This window comes from Brassica napus, chromosome C5 (assembly GCF_020379485.1).
Source record: "Brassica napus cultivar Da-Ae chromosome C5, Da-Ae, whole genome shotgun sequence".
NCBI lineage: Eukaryota > Viridiplantae > Streptophyta > Magnoliopsida > Brassicales > Brassicaceae > Brassica > Brassica napus.
The window spans coordinates 39,545,207-39,561,801 of record NC_063448.1 but is presented as its reverse complement, the minus strand read 5'-3'; the positions used below and the strand labels follow the sequence as shown (position 1 = coordinate 39,561,801).

Below are 16,595 nucleotides of genomic sequence, written 5' to 3'. Positions count from 1 at the left end.
CTCAATTTTCTTATTTTGCAGATACACCTTTATTCATAAAAGCACATCATGCTTATATACATAACGAGAACTTGCTGCAATTTACAATTTTTTTTTCTCTTAAGGAATAACTCTTTTTTTTATAGGTAATATCATTTATTGTTAATGTAAACTTTTCTGTAAATATATTACCTCTTTTTCAAGTTTAACAAACCTAACCCAACTCATCATACGAACTCTAACCCAACTCATTTTCATAACATACGCATGTATTATTTTACGTAGTACTTCACAAACGAACTGATACATTATACATCTTCAAGAATATCACTGGGCTTCGTGGATCCGTAGAGTCCGCTCCAACAAATCTTTTTCATCTAACTCTTAAATCCCTTCTCATTGACCTTCTTCTAAACGTTGATTAAGATTTGAGAGCGTAGTAAGAATTGCTGACATGGACATTTTGTCATTATATATTCTGATAGGCTGATCAAATTTGTGTACATGTTGTACAAAGGAGACAAACGTGACGTTTGACTAATGGCCCATTATCAACTTTTGCCCATTCCAATCCCATTTTTGTTTGGTCCCGTTTAAAGATTAAGTTGACACATCTGCCAACCAAGTATCATACTTCCTCCGTTCCCGAAAAAAATATTTTCTAGAATATCCACGCATATTAATAATATACTAAATGTTTACAATTGAATTTATTATTTATTTTACTAAACATTTTCCAATAAATATCAACCAATAGTATTCAACCAATTCAAATATTTTCAATTAATGTTTCTTAAAAATATACAACTTTTCAACATTAACTACTAAAAATACCTTAAAATTATAGAAAGTCTATCATTTTGGAACAAAAAATAATTCTAAAAAATCCTACTTTCAGGAACGGAAGGAGTAGTTATCACCGTTAAAGATATAATTAACAAAGTTTAACTTAAAATCAGAATTAACGTTGACATATTTGTCATAAATTTTAAATTTATGTTTAGTTGCAGTATATTTTGGCACGGTAGGAGTTCAAGTACTTATTTTGTCAACTACTGAAAACAAATGAGCCATTTTTACTGTCTAATCCCCTCCCCTCCCCCCTAACTCCTTCCTCCTGTCCGTTAGAATTTGGTTGTAAATTTGGTTAGTCTGTTACAATTCTTCGACTCTCAGCCTATGTTAAATAAATTTGACATTCATATAAACAAATGTTTATTGATTCTGTAGTCGTATGTAAATAGGCTCTTTCACTTAGTACTTTGTTGCACAAACATTTGTTTGTGATAGTTTAGGGATCTTCTGGATTCCAATTTTAAAATTGTAGCGTTGAAATCATTTTAACCTATTTATTAATATCAATAAATAAAATTTCGACGAGATTACTCTTCTCAAACAAAGCCTGACAGGCGGGTTAGATGGGGTAGCATGGCTGGGAGCACGATCTGGAGTCTACTCCACACGCTCTGGATACTATACGGCAGTAGAACACAACCAGCAACTTCCAAATGCAGAACCAACACCAAACTGGAAGAATCTTCTTTGGTTCGGAAGAGTATCGCCGAAGATACAACTCTTTCTTTGGAAAGAAACACAGGGGGCGCTCCCCACCGGAGCTAATCTACAACAGCGAGGCCTCATGCAGAACATGACGTGCTTACGGTGCAGAGAACTGGAAACAGTCTCACATATCTTGTTGCATTGCGAATTTGCTAAAAGAGTGTGGTCTTCATCTCTATTTAAGACGCAATTCGATTCATGAAACTGCATTGACGTCATTGAGGCTCTCAAGATGGGAAAGGTAGCTACTTGTCTCCCCTCGAATGGGGTTATTTCAGATATGTTTTCGTGTGTCTGTTGGTATATTTGGATAGCAAGAAACCAGTTAATTTTCGAAGGGAGACATATCACACTGGAAGATACCATATCGAAAGCAATATGGAGCGTAAGAGAGTGGAATATGGCCCAACCGACTACTCCCATTCGGACTCAGACATATCGCTCGAGCAGTTCATTGATCACTCCCGACCTGGAGGATCTAATTACATGTTTCTCAGACGCGGCATGGAGACACGAAAACAACATGGCATGGTTCAAATGTATTTTCAAGAACAAAGCGGGTGGTACAGATCACCAAGCTTCTCGGCTGGAACAAAATATCGCCTCACCGCTAGTTGCGGAAGCACTGGCTCTTCGATGGGCTCTCCTCACAGCTTACGCACGAGACTACTCCAGAATCTGTTTCAACACAGATTCAATCGCTCTTAGCAGCAATCACTTCGAAGGCTCCTCCGGCTAACTTCTACGGAATCATCCAGGACATCGATCAACTATCTGTACTTTTCATCTCTGTTTCTTTTAAATTTGTTCCAAGATTGTCAAATTCAGCAGCTGATCAGCTTGCAAAAACTACATTATATACTGCTACTTCATCTCTTTCCTCCTAGGGGGTCTGAGCTTTTAATCAAGTTATGTTTGTGTTCAAAAAAAAAATTAGACCAATGGAGAAATCACGAAACAAAACTATTTATGGATAGAGGTTGTTTACTATATAGTATATACACATTCTTAGTTTATCAAGTTTATATGGCTTTATATAAATCCTCGAGCACTCATAACTCCAAAGAACGACGTTCTGCTCTGGAAAGAATATCCCCCGCTGGGAGCTTAAATGTTTCCAATGAACGTCAATCAGCTCTCCATCGGCTGTCTTTGCCCTCCAATGGGATTGTAGTACCTCAGCGTGAGGATAATAACTCAGGCTCAGCAAATCTCCAAGATGTAGAACTTCATTACTTTGAAGACACTATGACTGATGCTCCTTTTGTCGACAAGACAGGAGCTTCGAGCTCAAAGGCTCAGCAGGCCCCTGCCTCTCCCATCAGAACGCTGAGTGAAGATAGACGTCATGTGTCTTTCAGACTAGGCTCTGTACCAGCTGAGTCCAGTCCTTCTGATGCTCTACCCATTGCCTCTACCGTGTAGAGATCTAGTAGAATTGCAGCAACAAAACTGTCAGGAAAGCGTCAAATGTCAACTCCCCCTTACACAAAGATCACTAGAAGTTCCACTCAGGGGGTTGCTATTAAAAAAAGAAGAATCACAAAAACCCATAACTCGCCAAGGAGAAAGCTCATTATGCAAGCTGTTGGAAAAAAGACAGGCCCCTCGTCTAAAGCAGTCCCGGGTTCTAGAGTTTTTCCAACCTGCACTCGTAACGTGACGGATTTTCAGTCACCTCAAGGATCTCTTCCTTAGCCTGTTTGAGCTGGAACTGCCAAGGGATTGGAAACACCCTGACAGTCCAGCGCCTCAAAGAGATTCGCTCGCGTTTCTCTCCCGACATCTTGTTTCTAATGGAGACTAAAAACACTGATGAAAAAGTTCTCCGTTTGTACCAAAACTCGTTGTATAAGCATCACTTCTCTGTCCCCCCCCCCCCACTGGTGTTAGTGGTGGGCTGATGTTATCTTGGAAAGAGGATATTAATGTGGAGATTCTATATTCATCGTGTAATATCATTGATACCCACATTCAAGCCAAAAAGGCCTCCTTCTTTGCATCATTTATCTACGGAGCTCCAAAGATGGAAGATCGCCCAGCATTCTGGAACAAACTTATGGAACTCGGCAAGAACCGTAACGATGCTTGGCTCGTTACCGGCGACTTCAACGACCTGCTTGACAACACCGAGAAACTAGGCGGACCTCTCCACTGGGAAGGCTCCTTCCTGGCTTTCCGTAGCTTTGTGTCACAAATGGGCCTTTGGGACCTTCCACATGCGGGAAACCACCTCTCTTGGAGAGGTATGTGCTATCAGTACTTCATCCAATCCCGCCTTGATCGCGCTATGTCCAATTGCTCATGGTCTGAGAAGTTTCCATCTGGTCGGAGCGTCTATCTACGCTTTGAGGGTTCGGACCACCGTCCTCTCCTCACCTTGTTTGACCAGTCTAAAAGCCTAAAAAAGGGCTCCTTCCGGTTCGACAGGAGACTGCGCTCAAAGTCAGAAGTCAGAGAGCTGGTAAAAAATCATTGGCCTCATCCCCAGCAGGAATCAATCATATCTAAAACTAGCAGGATTAGAGCCAAGATCATTGAGTGGACGAAGGCACAAAATGAGAAAAGCAATGAAATTATCAGAGCGGCTCAACTCATTCTCGAAGAAGCACTCTCTGCCCCTTCCCCGGATACTGATCTAATTGCCTCGACTACATCCAAGTTTGAAAAGGCATACCGCGAGGAAGAAGAATACTGGAAGCAGCGTAGTCGCATCCAATGGCTACAAAGTGGGGATCGCAACTCGTCTTTCTTTCATGCCATTACCAGATGCAGAAGACAAATCAATGCCTTCTCTATCCTTGAAGATGAACATGGCGCTATCTATGAGACTGAAGAAGACATAGTGGCAACTATCTCAAAGTACTACCAGTCTATCTTCACAACCTCGGGCGCTGACTGCATCGAAACCGTTGAAGAAGCTCTCTCTCCCTGCATCACGTCAGCGATGAACTCTGATCTCATCGCTCTCCCGGACAGAGACGAGGTCAAGGCTGCTGTCCTCGCCATTCATGCTGATAAAGCTCCGGGCCCTGACGGAGTTTCCGCTGGCTTCTACCACTCCTATTGGGATATCATTGGCGGGGATATTTACCGGGACATCCGGGAATTTTTTGAGACAGGGTACCTCCACCATAGGCAGAACGAAACCCATATTCGGCTTATCCCAAAAATCACCTGCCCGAGGAAGGTGGCTGACTACCGCCCGATTGCGCTTTGCACCACCCACTACAAGATCATTGCTAAGATAATGACGAAGCGTCTTCAGCCGTTTCTGCCACACATCATCGCGCCACACTAATCTGCGTTCGTGCCTAAACGGGCGATTGGAGACAACGTCCTTATTACTCACGAGATCCTCCATTATCTCAAGACATCAAAGGCTAAGGTACGATGCTCCATGGCGGTGAAAACTGACATGAGTAAGGCCTATGATAGAATCGAATGGTCCTTTGTCGAAGCGGTACTTAGAAGATTGGCTTTTCACGAGACTTGGATTTCTTGGACCATGATGTGTGTGATGTGTCATATTCTTTCCTGGTGAACGGGGCTCCCCAGGGTCGTGTTTCACCTTCCCGAGGTCTCCGGCAAGGTGATCCGCTCTCCCCGTACCTCTTTATTCTGTGTACGGAGGTTCTCTCGGGACACTGCACCAAGGCACAAAATCGGGGCTTGCTGACTGGAGTTAAAGTGGCACGAAACAGCCCTGCAATAAACCACCTACTTTTCGCCGACGACACTATGTTCTTCATGAGATCGGACGCCCAAAGCTGCGCGCAACTAGTGTCTCTCCTCAACAAATATGAGAAAGCGTCAGGCCAATGCATAAATGCCACTAAGTCCGCTATCACTTTCTCCTCCAAGACGTCTTCCCACACAAAGCTTCGAGTTAAGCGCCAACTAACAATAGAGAAGGAGGGAGGTATCGGAAAGTATCTCGGGCTGCCCGAGCACTTTGGTAGAAGAAAGCGGGACATTTTTAACTCCATCTTAGATCGGATTAGACAAAGAGTTATCAGCTGGACCACAAGGTTCTTATCTGGCGCGGGAAAGCAAGTTCTCCTCCAATCGATTCTCTCCGCTATACCCGCCTACGCTATGTCATGCTTCATGCTCCCAGCCTCCCTTTGTAAGCAAATACAATCTTTACTTACTCGTTTTTGGTGGGATGCTAACCCGGAAAAGAGAAAAATGTGTTGGGTAGCTTGGTCTAAGCTTACTCTCCCAAAAAACCTTGGAGGTCTTGGATTTAGAGATATTGAGTGTTTTAACCAGGCCCTTCTAGCAAAAATTGCTTGGCGCCTTGTGCAGGATCCAAATTCTCTCCTTGGCCAGACCCTGTTAGGGAAATATTGCCACTCTAATCCCTTCCTTAGGGCTTCAAGCTCGACCTCAGGCTCCCACGGATGGAGAGGGATTCTCTGGGGCCGTGACCTTCTCTTGACAGGTCTCGGATGGACAATAGGCAATGGAGCGTCTGTGAAAGTGTGGGAGGACCCGTGGCTGTCAAACCTCTCTCCGTCTATTCCAATGGGGCCTCCAACCCTCCACAACCGGAACATGCGAGTCCATGAACTTATTCTCCAACACTCAAAAGAATGGAACATTCAAGCTATCCGCCAACACTTGCCTCTATATGAGGATCTCATCCTACAACTCATCCCTAGTTCCCTGAACAAGGAGGACGACTTGGTATGGATGTTTGAAAAATCAGGTTCTTACACTTCGAAGTCAGGCTACGCCCTCTCCAGAATCACTTCTTACCCCCCACAACATTGATCCCTTCCCCTGTAAAAAAACCATTTGGAACCTTAAGACTTCTCCAAAGCTAAGGTCCTTTCTTTGGAAGATCAAAAGTGCGGCGCTTCCAGTTGGCTCTGCTCTCCTAACAAGAGGCATACAAGTCGATCCTAGATGCAAACGATGTGGAGAGGTTGAGACTCCTATCCACCTACTCTTGACATGTACTTTCTCTGCCCATGTATGGGATCTTATTCCGGCCCTGAACAAACCAGACCCTAGCTCCGACCTCTCCATCTCTGAGCTTCTACTCTGTTGCACTACAATGACCAACCTCCCACCTACCGGCCTGGCCTCCACTCCGGTCGCCCTCTGGGTTCTTTGGCATCTCTGGAAGAACAGGAACCAACTTGTCTTCGACAACAAGTCTTGGTCTGAAGCAGAGATAACTCTGAAAGTTTTGAAAGATGCTAGGTCCTGGGAAGAAGCCTCTCAAGCCCCTGTTAAGACTTGCTCTCCACGCAACCGGCCTACTCTACCGCAGCAACCCTCTACTGGATATGCTTGCTTCACAGATGGAGCCTGGGACCCCAACTCAAGAAACAGTGGACAAGGCTGGGTCTTTCACGACCCCAATGGTGTCTGTGTTGAACACCGATCTTCAAACCGCTCCCATGTCGCTTCACCCCTGGTTGCTGAAGCCCTTGCGGTAAAGGCTGCTCTACTTGACGCAGTCGCTTACGGATTCTTTCGGTTGAATGTTTTCTCTGATTCGAAATCCCTCGTCAACCTTCTTAACTCGTCCTCTTCAACAATTGAGCTGCATAGCTTACTGTTTGATATTAGGGTTTTAAGTTGCAGGTTCGAAGTTATCTCATTTGGTTTTATTCCACGTTTAAACAATGTTAAAGCAGACTCTCTTGCTAAATCTGCTCTGTTTTCCCTCGTAAACCCTCCCCGTGGGGAGTAACTCTTTTTCTTAATGATAATCACTTGTTCGTTCAAAAAAAAAATGACCAAATAAATGAATTAAAATACTTTTATGCATTTGATAATACATATATATATATATGTTGATAAAAAAATACATCTATATATCTATCTATCTATATATATCTATACAGTTTTCTCTCTTCTTAGACATGCCACATGGGATTCCATGTCATAAACTCGGAGGCTGAGAGCACGACACGTGTCCGTTTTCCTAAACACTGCGTTTCATTAATGTGACACTGGGCTCCTGTGTTTCATTTTTTTTGCTTTGGTTACATAGGTGAGCCCAATATCAGAGGCCCGTGTAATCTTCATGAACAACACGCCGCTTCTAGGGTTTGTCATATTCTTCAGTCTCCGACACCAAAAGCTTTCTTCTCCGTTCTCAGACGAAATCAATGGAGTTTCGAGGTATTTACTGACTCAAATCGCCATGAATAATCTATCCGTTTATCTTCATTTGCGTCGTTCCATTTCCTCTTCTAATCAGTTGAAACGCTCAGAGTTACGGATCCATCGACTTTATCATCTTCTTAACTCCAAAGACTGACGTGAAGCACGATCTAACATATTGAATGCGTGTATCTACACCTATATAAAGGTTATCATCCTTCACTAGAGCATCATCCACTCAGTCCGTCAAAACACCAAAGTAAATCTAGTCTTTTTTTTTTGAAATGGCCAATTAATCAATCTTCTTTTCTGATTTGAAGTTCGGACGCTTCTCCTCCACTGTTCAAGGCGGTTGCTCAGGTTTCAGACGCGGTGGCAAGCTCATGGGAGTGGATATGCTCTACTGGATTCAAAGATTGTTATGTTTTGAAGCTTGCGTTCATAATTATTTAAACTTTTTTGGCCTGTTAAATCCTCATTATCAAGCTTTTCTATTCAGAGTTTTGTTTAACATCTTTTGAAGGAGAAAGTTTGAAACCATTTTAATCTTTCCGTTCACGTTTCTTAGAAACTCTGAAACAAGTATGAGTTTCGAATGTATCCTTGGAGATCCTCTCTCTCCTCTTCCAAAGAAGCTCTGCCGGGATGAAAAACGTACCGGTTACTCAGATGGTAAAGAGCTAAAGAGTTCACCGGAGAGACTTCCTGTTACCGTCTCTTCATCCTCTTTGCACCAGAACCGGGCCTAAGAAGACCCGAGCCACCCCATAAAGAACACGATCTGCTGCACTTACCAAAATCTCCCAAACACCAACCACCAAGCACGACTTCACCAGGTATGCATCTTAATTAAGAGTTCATGATCGATGGTCAAGAACAGGTCATCGAACCTTAATCCTCTTGAAAATGCTGCTTCAGATTCAACCATTTCGAAGAACTCTTTGGGTTTAGGCTGATGATGTTTTACTTAGAAGTGCCTCTATAAGATATATAGAGTAATTTTCTCTAAGGTATAGTAAGGCGTGAATGACAGATTGTGACCTTTAAATCAATGTTGTTGGTGGTGGTGTGGCTGTTGTCATGTTTCAATAAACTCTGGTATATGTCTTCACTATCCAGACGTTTCAATTATATACATGTTGAGATGTTTTTTGTTTGATTTTGTGATGTGGGCAGGAACAAGAAGAAGAAGCAGTTTCTTTAGAGTTTCTTTCATGCCCTAGATCTTTTACTATTAGAATTATAGATGATTTTGCTACTCTAATAAACAGATGTGGATTTTGTAATGTTAGCATTTTTACATCTTCACGTTTATAATGTTAGTTGTAGTTGCAAATTACATAAACCCATAAGTTATAGATGAATCTAAATTATATTTTATGTTTCTTGACAGTTGAAATTTGAACCATATGACCATATTTTTTTCCTAAAGTTCTCTCTCTGTTGTATTTTTCACCTTTGTTTTAAACCGTTACAAAAATCCTAAACTTTAAAGAAATGAATTAGGCTTTAAGAGATTTAGAATTTCATGAAATTTTTCAATTCATATGTTATGTTGTTTTTCTAACCTGGTGAAAATTTTAGTCAAAAGTAATAATATAATAAATGTACATTGTATAATTTAAAATACAATAATTTAAAGATTTAAAAGAAAAAATTCGTAAGAAAATAAGAAAAATCTATTTGGATATTGATTTTACAATTTCATCAAATTTAAGCCACAAAAAATTAATGAATCTATTTGAAGTTTTTCTTTGTCATAAAATTTAAACTTAGATGAATTGAAAATTCGATAGAACACCAACATTAAAAGTTAATACATAATTAAATAGAAGTTTAAAAACAATATAAAAGAAAAAAAGAAAATATAAAATATAAAACAAATTGAAAAGTTACAATTTAATGAGATATATATATATATATATATATATATATAAATTTATAATTAATAAAAATATTAAGAAAAATTTATAAAAGTACAAATTAAGAGAATGCATTAATGTATTACCTCTTCATTTTTATCAAAATAAAATCAACCAAAATTAAAAGAGTGTTTTTTGTCAACCTTTATTTCAATCATTAAACTTAGGTTAAAGAAACTAATAATATACTGAAAAGTACAACAAATAATTTACACATAATCAAACAAATAGTAAAATAGAATATAATAAATATAGCAAATAAAATAAATATAACAAAAACAAAGAATATAAAAAAAAAATATGAAAAAAAAATCTATAATATAATCAAGAGACTAAAGTTTTTATATCTAAAAATGTATTTTTTTTCAAAATGCTACAACATGATTTCCAATAAACCTCAAACCTATCTATGAAAATTAAATATAATATACTATTTGCATAGTATGAAAAAGAGACCCAGTGAAAAAATCTGACAATAAAAATATTAAAGTTAAAATAAAAATAAATAATCTAAAATACAACAAACATATCAAAAGATCTATACCGCATAAAGAAATATATCCTCAAAAAGCCCTTTCAAAGAGCGAATTACAGAAAATTAGTTAATCGCAACGAAACTAGAAATTGAATATTGTAACATCAAATATTTTAAATTAAAAAGAATGATGAAACAACAAAACAGTTATGATAAAATATTTCAAATTAATGTCTAAAACAAAATATATAATATCCTGCGCGAAGCACGGGCTTGCCCTAGTATATATATGTGTATTGTTGACATTCTAGAAACCAACTTTATGTTCCTATAAAAATTCGTTTCTAGAGAGTCGACAATACTAATCCTCAACATCATTATATCGTATGTCATCAATTTAGGTTGGCACCGGACGTATTAAGAGTTACTCTTAGTCAAAGTTTTGAATGTTCATCGACCCACTCGTGGCCGCAATACCAAGCGTCAACTCCCTTTTTCATCACCGTCACATTTTTATTTTATTCTAGACTCTGATGAAGCCAAATCACCTAAATTGACTTTTTTGGTTGAAAAGAAACATCCATTCTCAAGCTTTGAATATGCCCAAATCCAAATCGCACAAAAATGAACGCTTCAACTACTCTTCTAATAATATTATTAAATAATTAACTTAAAGACCACCCAAAACCGACGATCATTCAGCAGCACTATATAATCCACCTGAACCTCAACATTACTCCTACCCAAAAAAACCTATAATCATTTCTAAACAATGTCTTCATCCTCCTCGTTTAAACGCATCGTTTCACTCCCTCTATTGGCCTTGGCCATACAACTTCTCTCTATACACAGCGTTTTGTCCCAAAGTCAGGACAATGCGTTCCTCTACCACAAGTGTTCTGACATTGAAGGGAACTTCACTTCGAGGAGTCCATACGAGTCAAATCTCAACAGTCTCTTTCCTCGTCTCTCTTACAGTGTTCCATCAAACGGGTTTGCCGCTCTCTCGACTGGCAACAAACCTGACAACGTCAATGGTTTGGGCCTATGCCGCGGCGATGCCTCTCCTTCTGACTGCCGAACCTGTCTGGCAACGGCCATTCCAGAGGTAATATTATAATACTGTATTCAAATACATATATATTTTGTCGATAATTCTCAGAAGCGTATAGAAACACATATTTGGAGAGGTGATCATTTAAGTACAAAAGAATCGTACCTTAATAACAAATATATCAAATCTTTAAAATCTTTTTGTAACGCCCCGCCCGCCCATGGCTAATGGACCACCACGTCCGAAATACTCGAAATCATTGTTTACTGATCCTGCAGTCACCACATGACCTTTCTCCGTGTTTTGGCTTTACTTACACGGTATCACAAATCACTTCCTGGTAGGTTACCCATTCTTTCACTACTGCAGCCCAAACACGATTAACCTTGGGGTTTCAAATGGATGTGTGACGGAAAAGGTAAGTCAACTTTGGTGATATAGGTAGTCAAATCAATTATCTTAATTCTTTCCACATATACCAGAAATCGGAATGTTACATCAATTGGTGACAACTTGTCCTGTGATAATGTTGTTAAAAAATGAGGTTTTTGGTTTGAAGAATGCCAAACGTATCAATAGCCTACCTGAGGAGAGCTTAAAACTTACAGGTGAAGGGTTAGGGTCGGTGCTCTGCAGAATTAGCATGAGATCCACGGGACGGGTTGTTACAGTTTCCTTGAATTAAAATTTTTTGAACACTAACAAACTTTTAAAAGAACTTTTATTACTCGATGCAGAAGGGGTATTATATACTATTAACTGAATTGTGATATAACTTGAATTTTATTAGCTTTGAATAAGAGAGAAAATATAATTGAGTTTTGAAAATGTAAGACTTTCTTTTCAACAAAAAATAATAGCTATAAACTACACTTTGTGTGTGACAAAAGAAGTAATAGACAAAGGTATTTTAGAGTTGGAATAGAAAGAGTATTATACGATCGAGTTTGTGTATATTTCCTGATGTTGGTGTTATTTGACAGCTACGTAAGAGATGTCCGAATAACAAGGCAGGAATAATATGGTACGACAACTGTCTAGTCAAGTATTCATCGACCAATTTCTTCGGAAAGATTGATTACGAGAACAGGTTCTATCTGTACAACGTCAACAACGTGAGCAATCCAGCATCGTTCAACACGCAGACCAAAGCTCTTTTAACTGAGCTGACGAAAAAAGCAACTGCTGGAGGCAACCAGAAGCTGTTTGCCACAGGGGAAAAGAGTCTCGGGGAGAAGAAGCTGTACGGATTAGTGCAGTGTACGAGAGACTTGAGGAGTGACAGTTGCAAGGCATGTTTGGATGGGATTATCGGGGAGCTTCCTAACTGCTGCGACGGTAAAGAAGGAGGGAGAGTTGTGGGTGGCAGTTGTAACTTTCGGTATGAAATTTACCCTTTTGTTAAGACTGCTTGATAGAGGTCCAAATTAAAAGTGGTCCAGAGGCAGACATGGTCCTTAATTATAATGGTGTCAGTGGGATATGTATAGACATGTATTGTGTGCTTGCTGTTTGAATAAAGTGTTGAGTCAACAAAATTTAAGGTCTTCTTTGCGAGTTCTTTGGTTGTGGTTTGTTTGGTCCCCTTATTAATAATAATCATGTAAAGTTACATATTTTGGCTTATATATAGCTATTTTTATGTAATGATTGCAGCCTTCAATCCGCAAAAGTCCATGGACTTTAGAAGTGAGTACATGCTGACATGTTCAATTACATATTTTGGCTTATATATAGCTATTTTTAATTTAGAATACTATATTTATCTACAATTAACAAGTTATAGTAAGATCATTTAAACAATTAGTTAATACGACATATTTGATTATAAACATTAATAGTAAACCAATTATATTTTATTTTATTTTTAAATTATAACAAAATCTGTTGAGAAAAAATCTAACAAATCTTATTAAAATTTAAATATTTTTTATAAAATAATACATTAATTAATTTTGTAATTAGTAATATAATATTATTATAAATCAGTGTTAATTAAATTTTGTTTTAAAACAAGAAAACAAAAATTCGATAAATTTTATAATTATGTTCTGTATTATATAAAAATAAAAGTGATTTATGAATTAAATATGACAAAATTATATTGAATAGGTAAATTAACATATTTTTTAAAAAAAATCTTTTAAATAAATTATCACTCATCACTAGAATGAGTTATAATTCGTAAACTATCTAAATATAAATTATCTTAAACGCATATATTTTCTATAATATAAATAAATAAATAAAATTTAAAAATGTATTATATTCAAATTTATTAATTAAATAAAAAATATATTTTGGAGGAGATTCTCTATTTGATTATTTCAGATTGTTATTTTATTGTACCTAACTCGAAAATATATTCGTAAGTAATAAAAATTATAACAAAGTAAAATGTATCAAACAAATCACTATATATTAATAATACCAAATAAGAATAAACAATAATATTTAGAGATATACAATATATAATATTCAAATCAAAATTATATATTTAAAATATTTGTAATAATATCAAATACATTTATAAAATGAAAAAATATCCGCAAGGACGTGCGGGTCAAAATCTAGTATTTGTTTATAGTTAGAAGTATGATTTGATATCCAACTTTAATGGCCGATAAACAAGCAAGGTGAACTTGAAAAGCTCTGAGATTATATTATAAAACGTGACTCTTTTACATCATGTTTCACCCGCGCATACGGATGATATCATGTGTATTTACATGGTTTTAAGCTTCATTTTAGTTCTCTTATTGATCATTTCGATGCATTTAGAATACATTTAGGTTGCATTGCATTGCATATGTCTATATTAGGTATTGGAGATGCTTGTTGGTGACTTTGGAGGCATTTGAGATGTTTTTGGGCCAAAAGAGAGATGTTTGGAGCGTAGATCACTTTCTGGTGCAAAGTACCGTAGCGACGTAGCTGTAGTGACTTCATCAAATCGCTAAGATGCCACCCGAGATTTGGTAGCGACATGCGTAGCAACCCCACCTGGTCGCTATGAGAAGAACAACCAAACACCAAAAAATGACTAAGTATTTGTAGCGACATGAGCATAACTACAAGCCAACGTTGCTAGGACACCACCCGAGCTTTGGTAGCGACCACCGTAGCGAAATAGAGATGTCGCTACAGATCCTGAAGAGAAGAAACATCGCTAGCGACCAGCTTGTAGTGGGGAGACCAAGTCGCTACAGGCGGGGAAAACTACTTTTTATTGGGTCGACCCAGGTTTGTTGGGTTGACCCAACTCGTTTTTAGACTTCTATAAATACCCTTTAGACCTAATTTTGGGACTTATCATGTTTTCTCTCTAAACACAAACTTATTTTGGTGAAAGATTCAATCTTTAGCTTCTTTTTATCTTTATTTCTTGTGTTTATTGGATTATCTTGATCACTAATCATGATTAACCTTCAATCACTATTGGTTTTTGGGTTTATCATGTCTATTAGTGAGTAGTTACCTTTTGAATTCATACGTAAAGTTAATTAGAGTGATTAAGTGAAGATCTAGAGTGTTTAGTGCTAGATCTATCTATTTCATTTCTTGTGAAATGTTCTTAATGCTAGTTTAGACTTGATCTATATAAACTAGAGCTTTAGACCTTTCACACCGGAAGGTGTTTGATGAAATGTTTGAACCAACTCAACCTTGCTCTTTGCTTGCTTAACCAAAGACATTTGATTTTAGGGAAGCTTAGATAATTAGTAGACTTGTTCTTAATGATTGCTTGAGTTAATTAAGCCAAAGACATTTGATGTTTGATTAATGAAAACAAATGAGCATTTATCTTGACAAGAACTTGTTTAGTATTGTTGTCTGGACTTACGGAAACTTATTGATTGATAGCTTGCCACTCTAGATTGGATCTTAGTCACTTGAAGTCAAATGCCTAATCCCATGAGTCCTACCTTCTCTCATTGATTGAAAGTTTAAGTTTTGCATAGTCTTGTTAGTACTTGTCACTTGTTTACATCAGTGATTGCACTTAGATTAAGCATTCATTTGTATTCTCTTTATATCATGATCACTTAGAATTGAATTGACACTCAACTATACTATTTTGACATAGGATTGTAAAAAATCCTTATCAATGGACTTAAATATAATATAATTAATTATTAATATTTGGATAAACTATAACGATAAATTATTATTTATGTTTTCATTTGAAAATTATTATGTATTATACATTTTTTTGAAAATCACTATATTCATTATTAATAAATAAATATTAAAAACCACTCAATATTCGTTTTCAGTTATATAAATTAAGAATTTTACTTGATAAATATTTAGTTATGTTTTTTCGGGTTTTCGAATTTTTATTTTTTTATTAAAAGATATTTTTGGATAGCAACAAAATCTATATATGGACTATCTTTTTTAAATAAACTATATTTTTAGATTTTCGATAATTCGTATTATTATTAATTTTAATAAATTATCTAATCAAAATAAATTTTATTCGTTTTTTTATTTTTAACTAATTTATATATTTTATCATTAAGGTTATAAACGATATTAACCACTGTAACTGTTAACGTGAGAGCTCTGCTGCAAAAATAGATAAATAGTGTTGTTTTATAAAGAGGTAAAAAAAATCCCTAGCTACCAACTGATCAGATGTTTATCTAATCTAACAAGGAAAAAAAAAACTATGGTTTTACAACAAATAAAAAAAACTATGTGATAAACATGAAATTTTACACAAATAATAAAATAAAACCCAACTCGGTCTTGGAACTAAACCGATGAAGTAAACCGACGAGATGCGCTGCATCAATAATTTTCTGGGAAAACATCTATTAAATATAGAAGATGAGAAACGGAAACAAAAAAAAGAAGCTAAATCATCACTATTATTAAAAGAGAAGTACCCATTAAAAAATACCTTTAAATTTTCTAACTTATTTACACTTCCATGCCACTGAGAATTAAATTAAACTATATATTTTAATGATTGTCTTTTCCAGTTAAATTAATGAGTTTTTCTTAATCAAATTTAAACTTAATGTCATTAAATAAACCTACCTATTTTAATGCTTGTCTTTTCCAGTTAAATTAATGAATTTTCCTTAATCAAATTTAAACTTAATGTCATTAAATGAACATAAAAATACATCATATTTAACGTAGCTTATTACGTACGAGTACGGCCCAATAATGAACTTGAATTTTATTTTTAAGAAAACGTGAATCACTTGACTTATGTAATATTTAAAATATATTAACTACAATATAACAAATGCATATAACCTACCTATACTTTAGTTTGAAATGATCATGTTCAAGTTTTATATAGTCAACTTACATCATGCATCGATCGATGTACAATATTCAAACCACCTATAGTTTTCGTTTTCTTTATAAGATGTATCAACCAACCAATCATCCCATTGATTTTCTAAGCTTTATAAAAAAACAAATCAATAAATACAAACTCAAAATCCAATATCTTCTA

The 16,595-nt window shown here is 36.7% G+C and overlaps 2 protein-coding genes across 2 annotated transcripts; both read left to right on the top strand.

Moving 5' to 3' along the window:
- The first annotated feature begins 4,939 nt into the window (after positions 1-4,939).
- On the top strand, positions 4,940-7,249 carry LOC125587250. Its single transcript, XM_048757469.1, has 3 exons — positions 4,940-5,002; positions 5,098-6,231; positions 6,389-7,249. Exons 1-3 carry the CDS (start codon positions 4,940-4,942, stop codon positions 7,247-7,249), a joined length of 2,058 nt encoding a protein of 685 aa, XP_048613426.1.
- Positions 7,250-10,784: 3,535 nt separating this feature from the next.
- LOC106389681 (cysteine-rich repeat secretory protein 38) lies at positions 10,785-12,763 on the top strand. Its single transcript, XM_013830003.3, has 2 exons — positions 10,785-11,170; positions 12,100-12,763. Exons 1-2 carry the CDS (start codon positions 10,835-10,837, stop codon positions 12,529-12,531), a joined length of 768 nt encoding a protein of 255 aa, XP_013685457.1. The 5' UTR covers positions 10,785-10,834; the 3' UTR covers positions 12,532-12,763.
- The last annotated feature ends 3,832 nt before the right edge of the window (positions 12,764-16,595 follow it).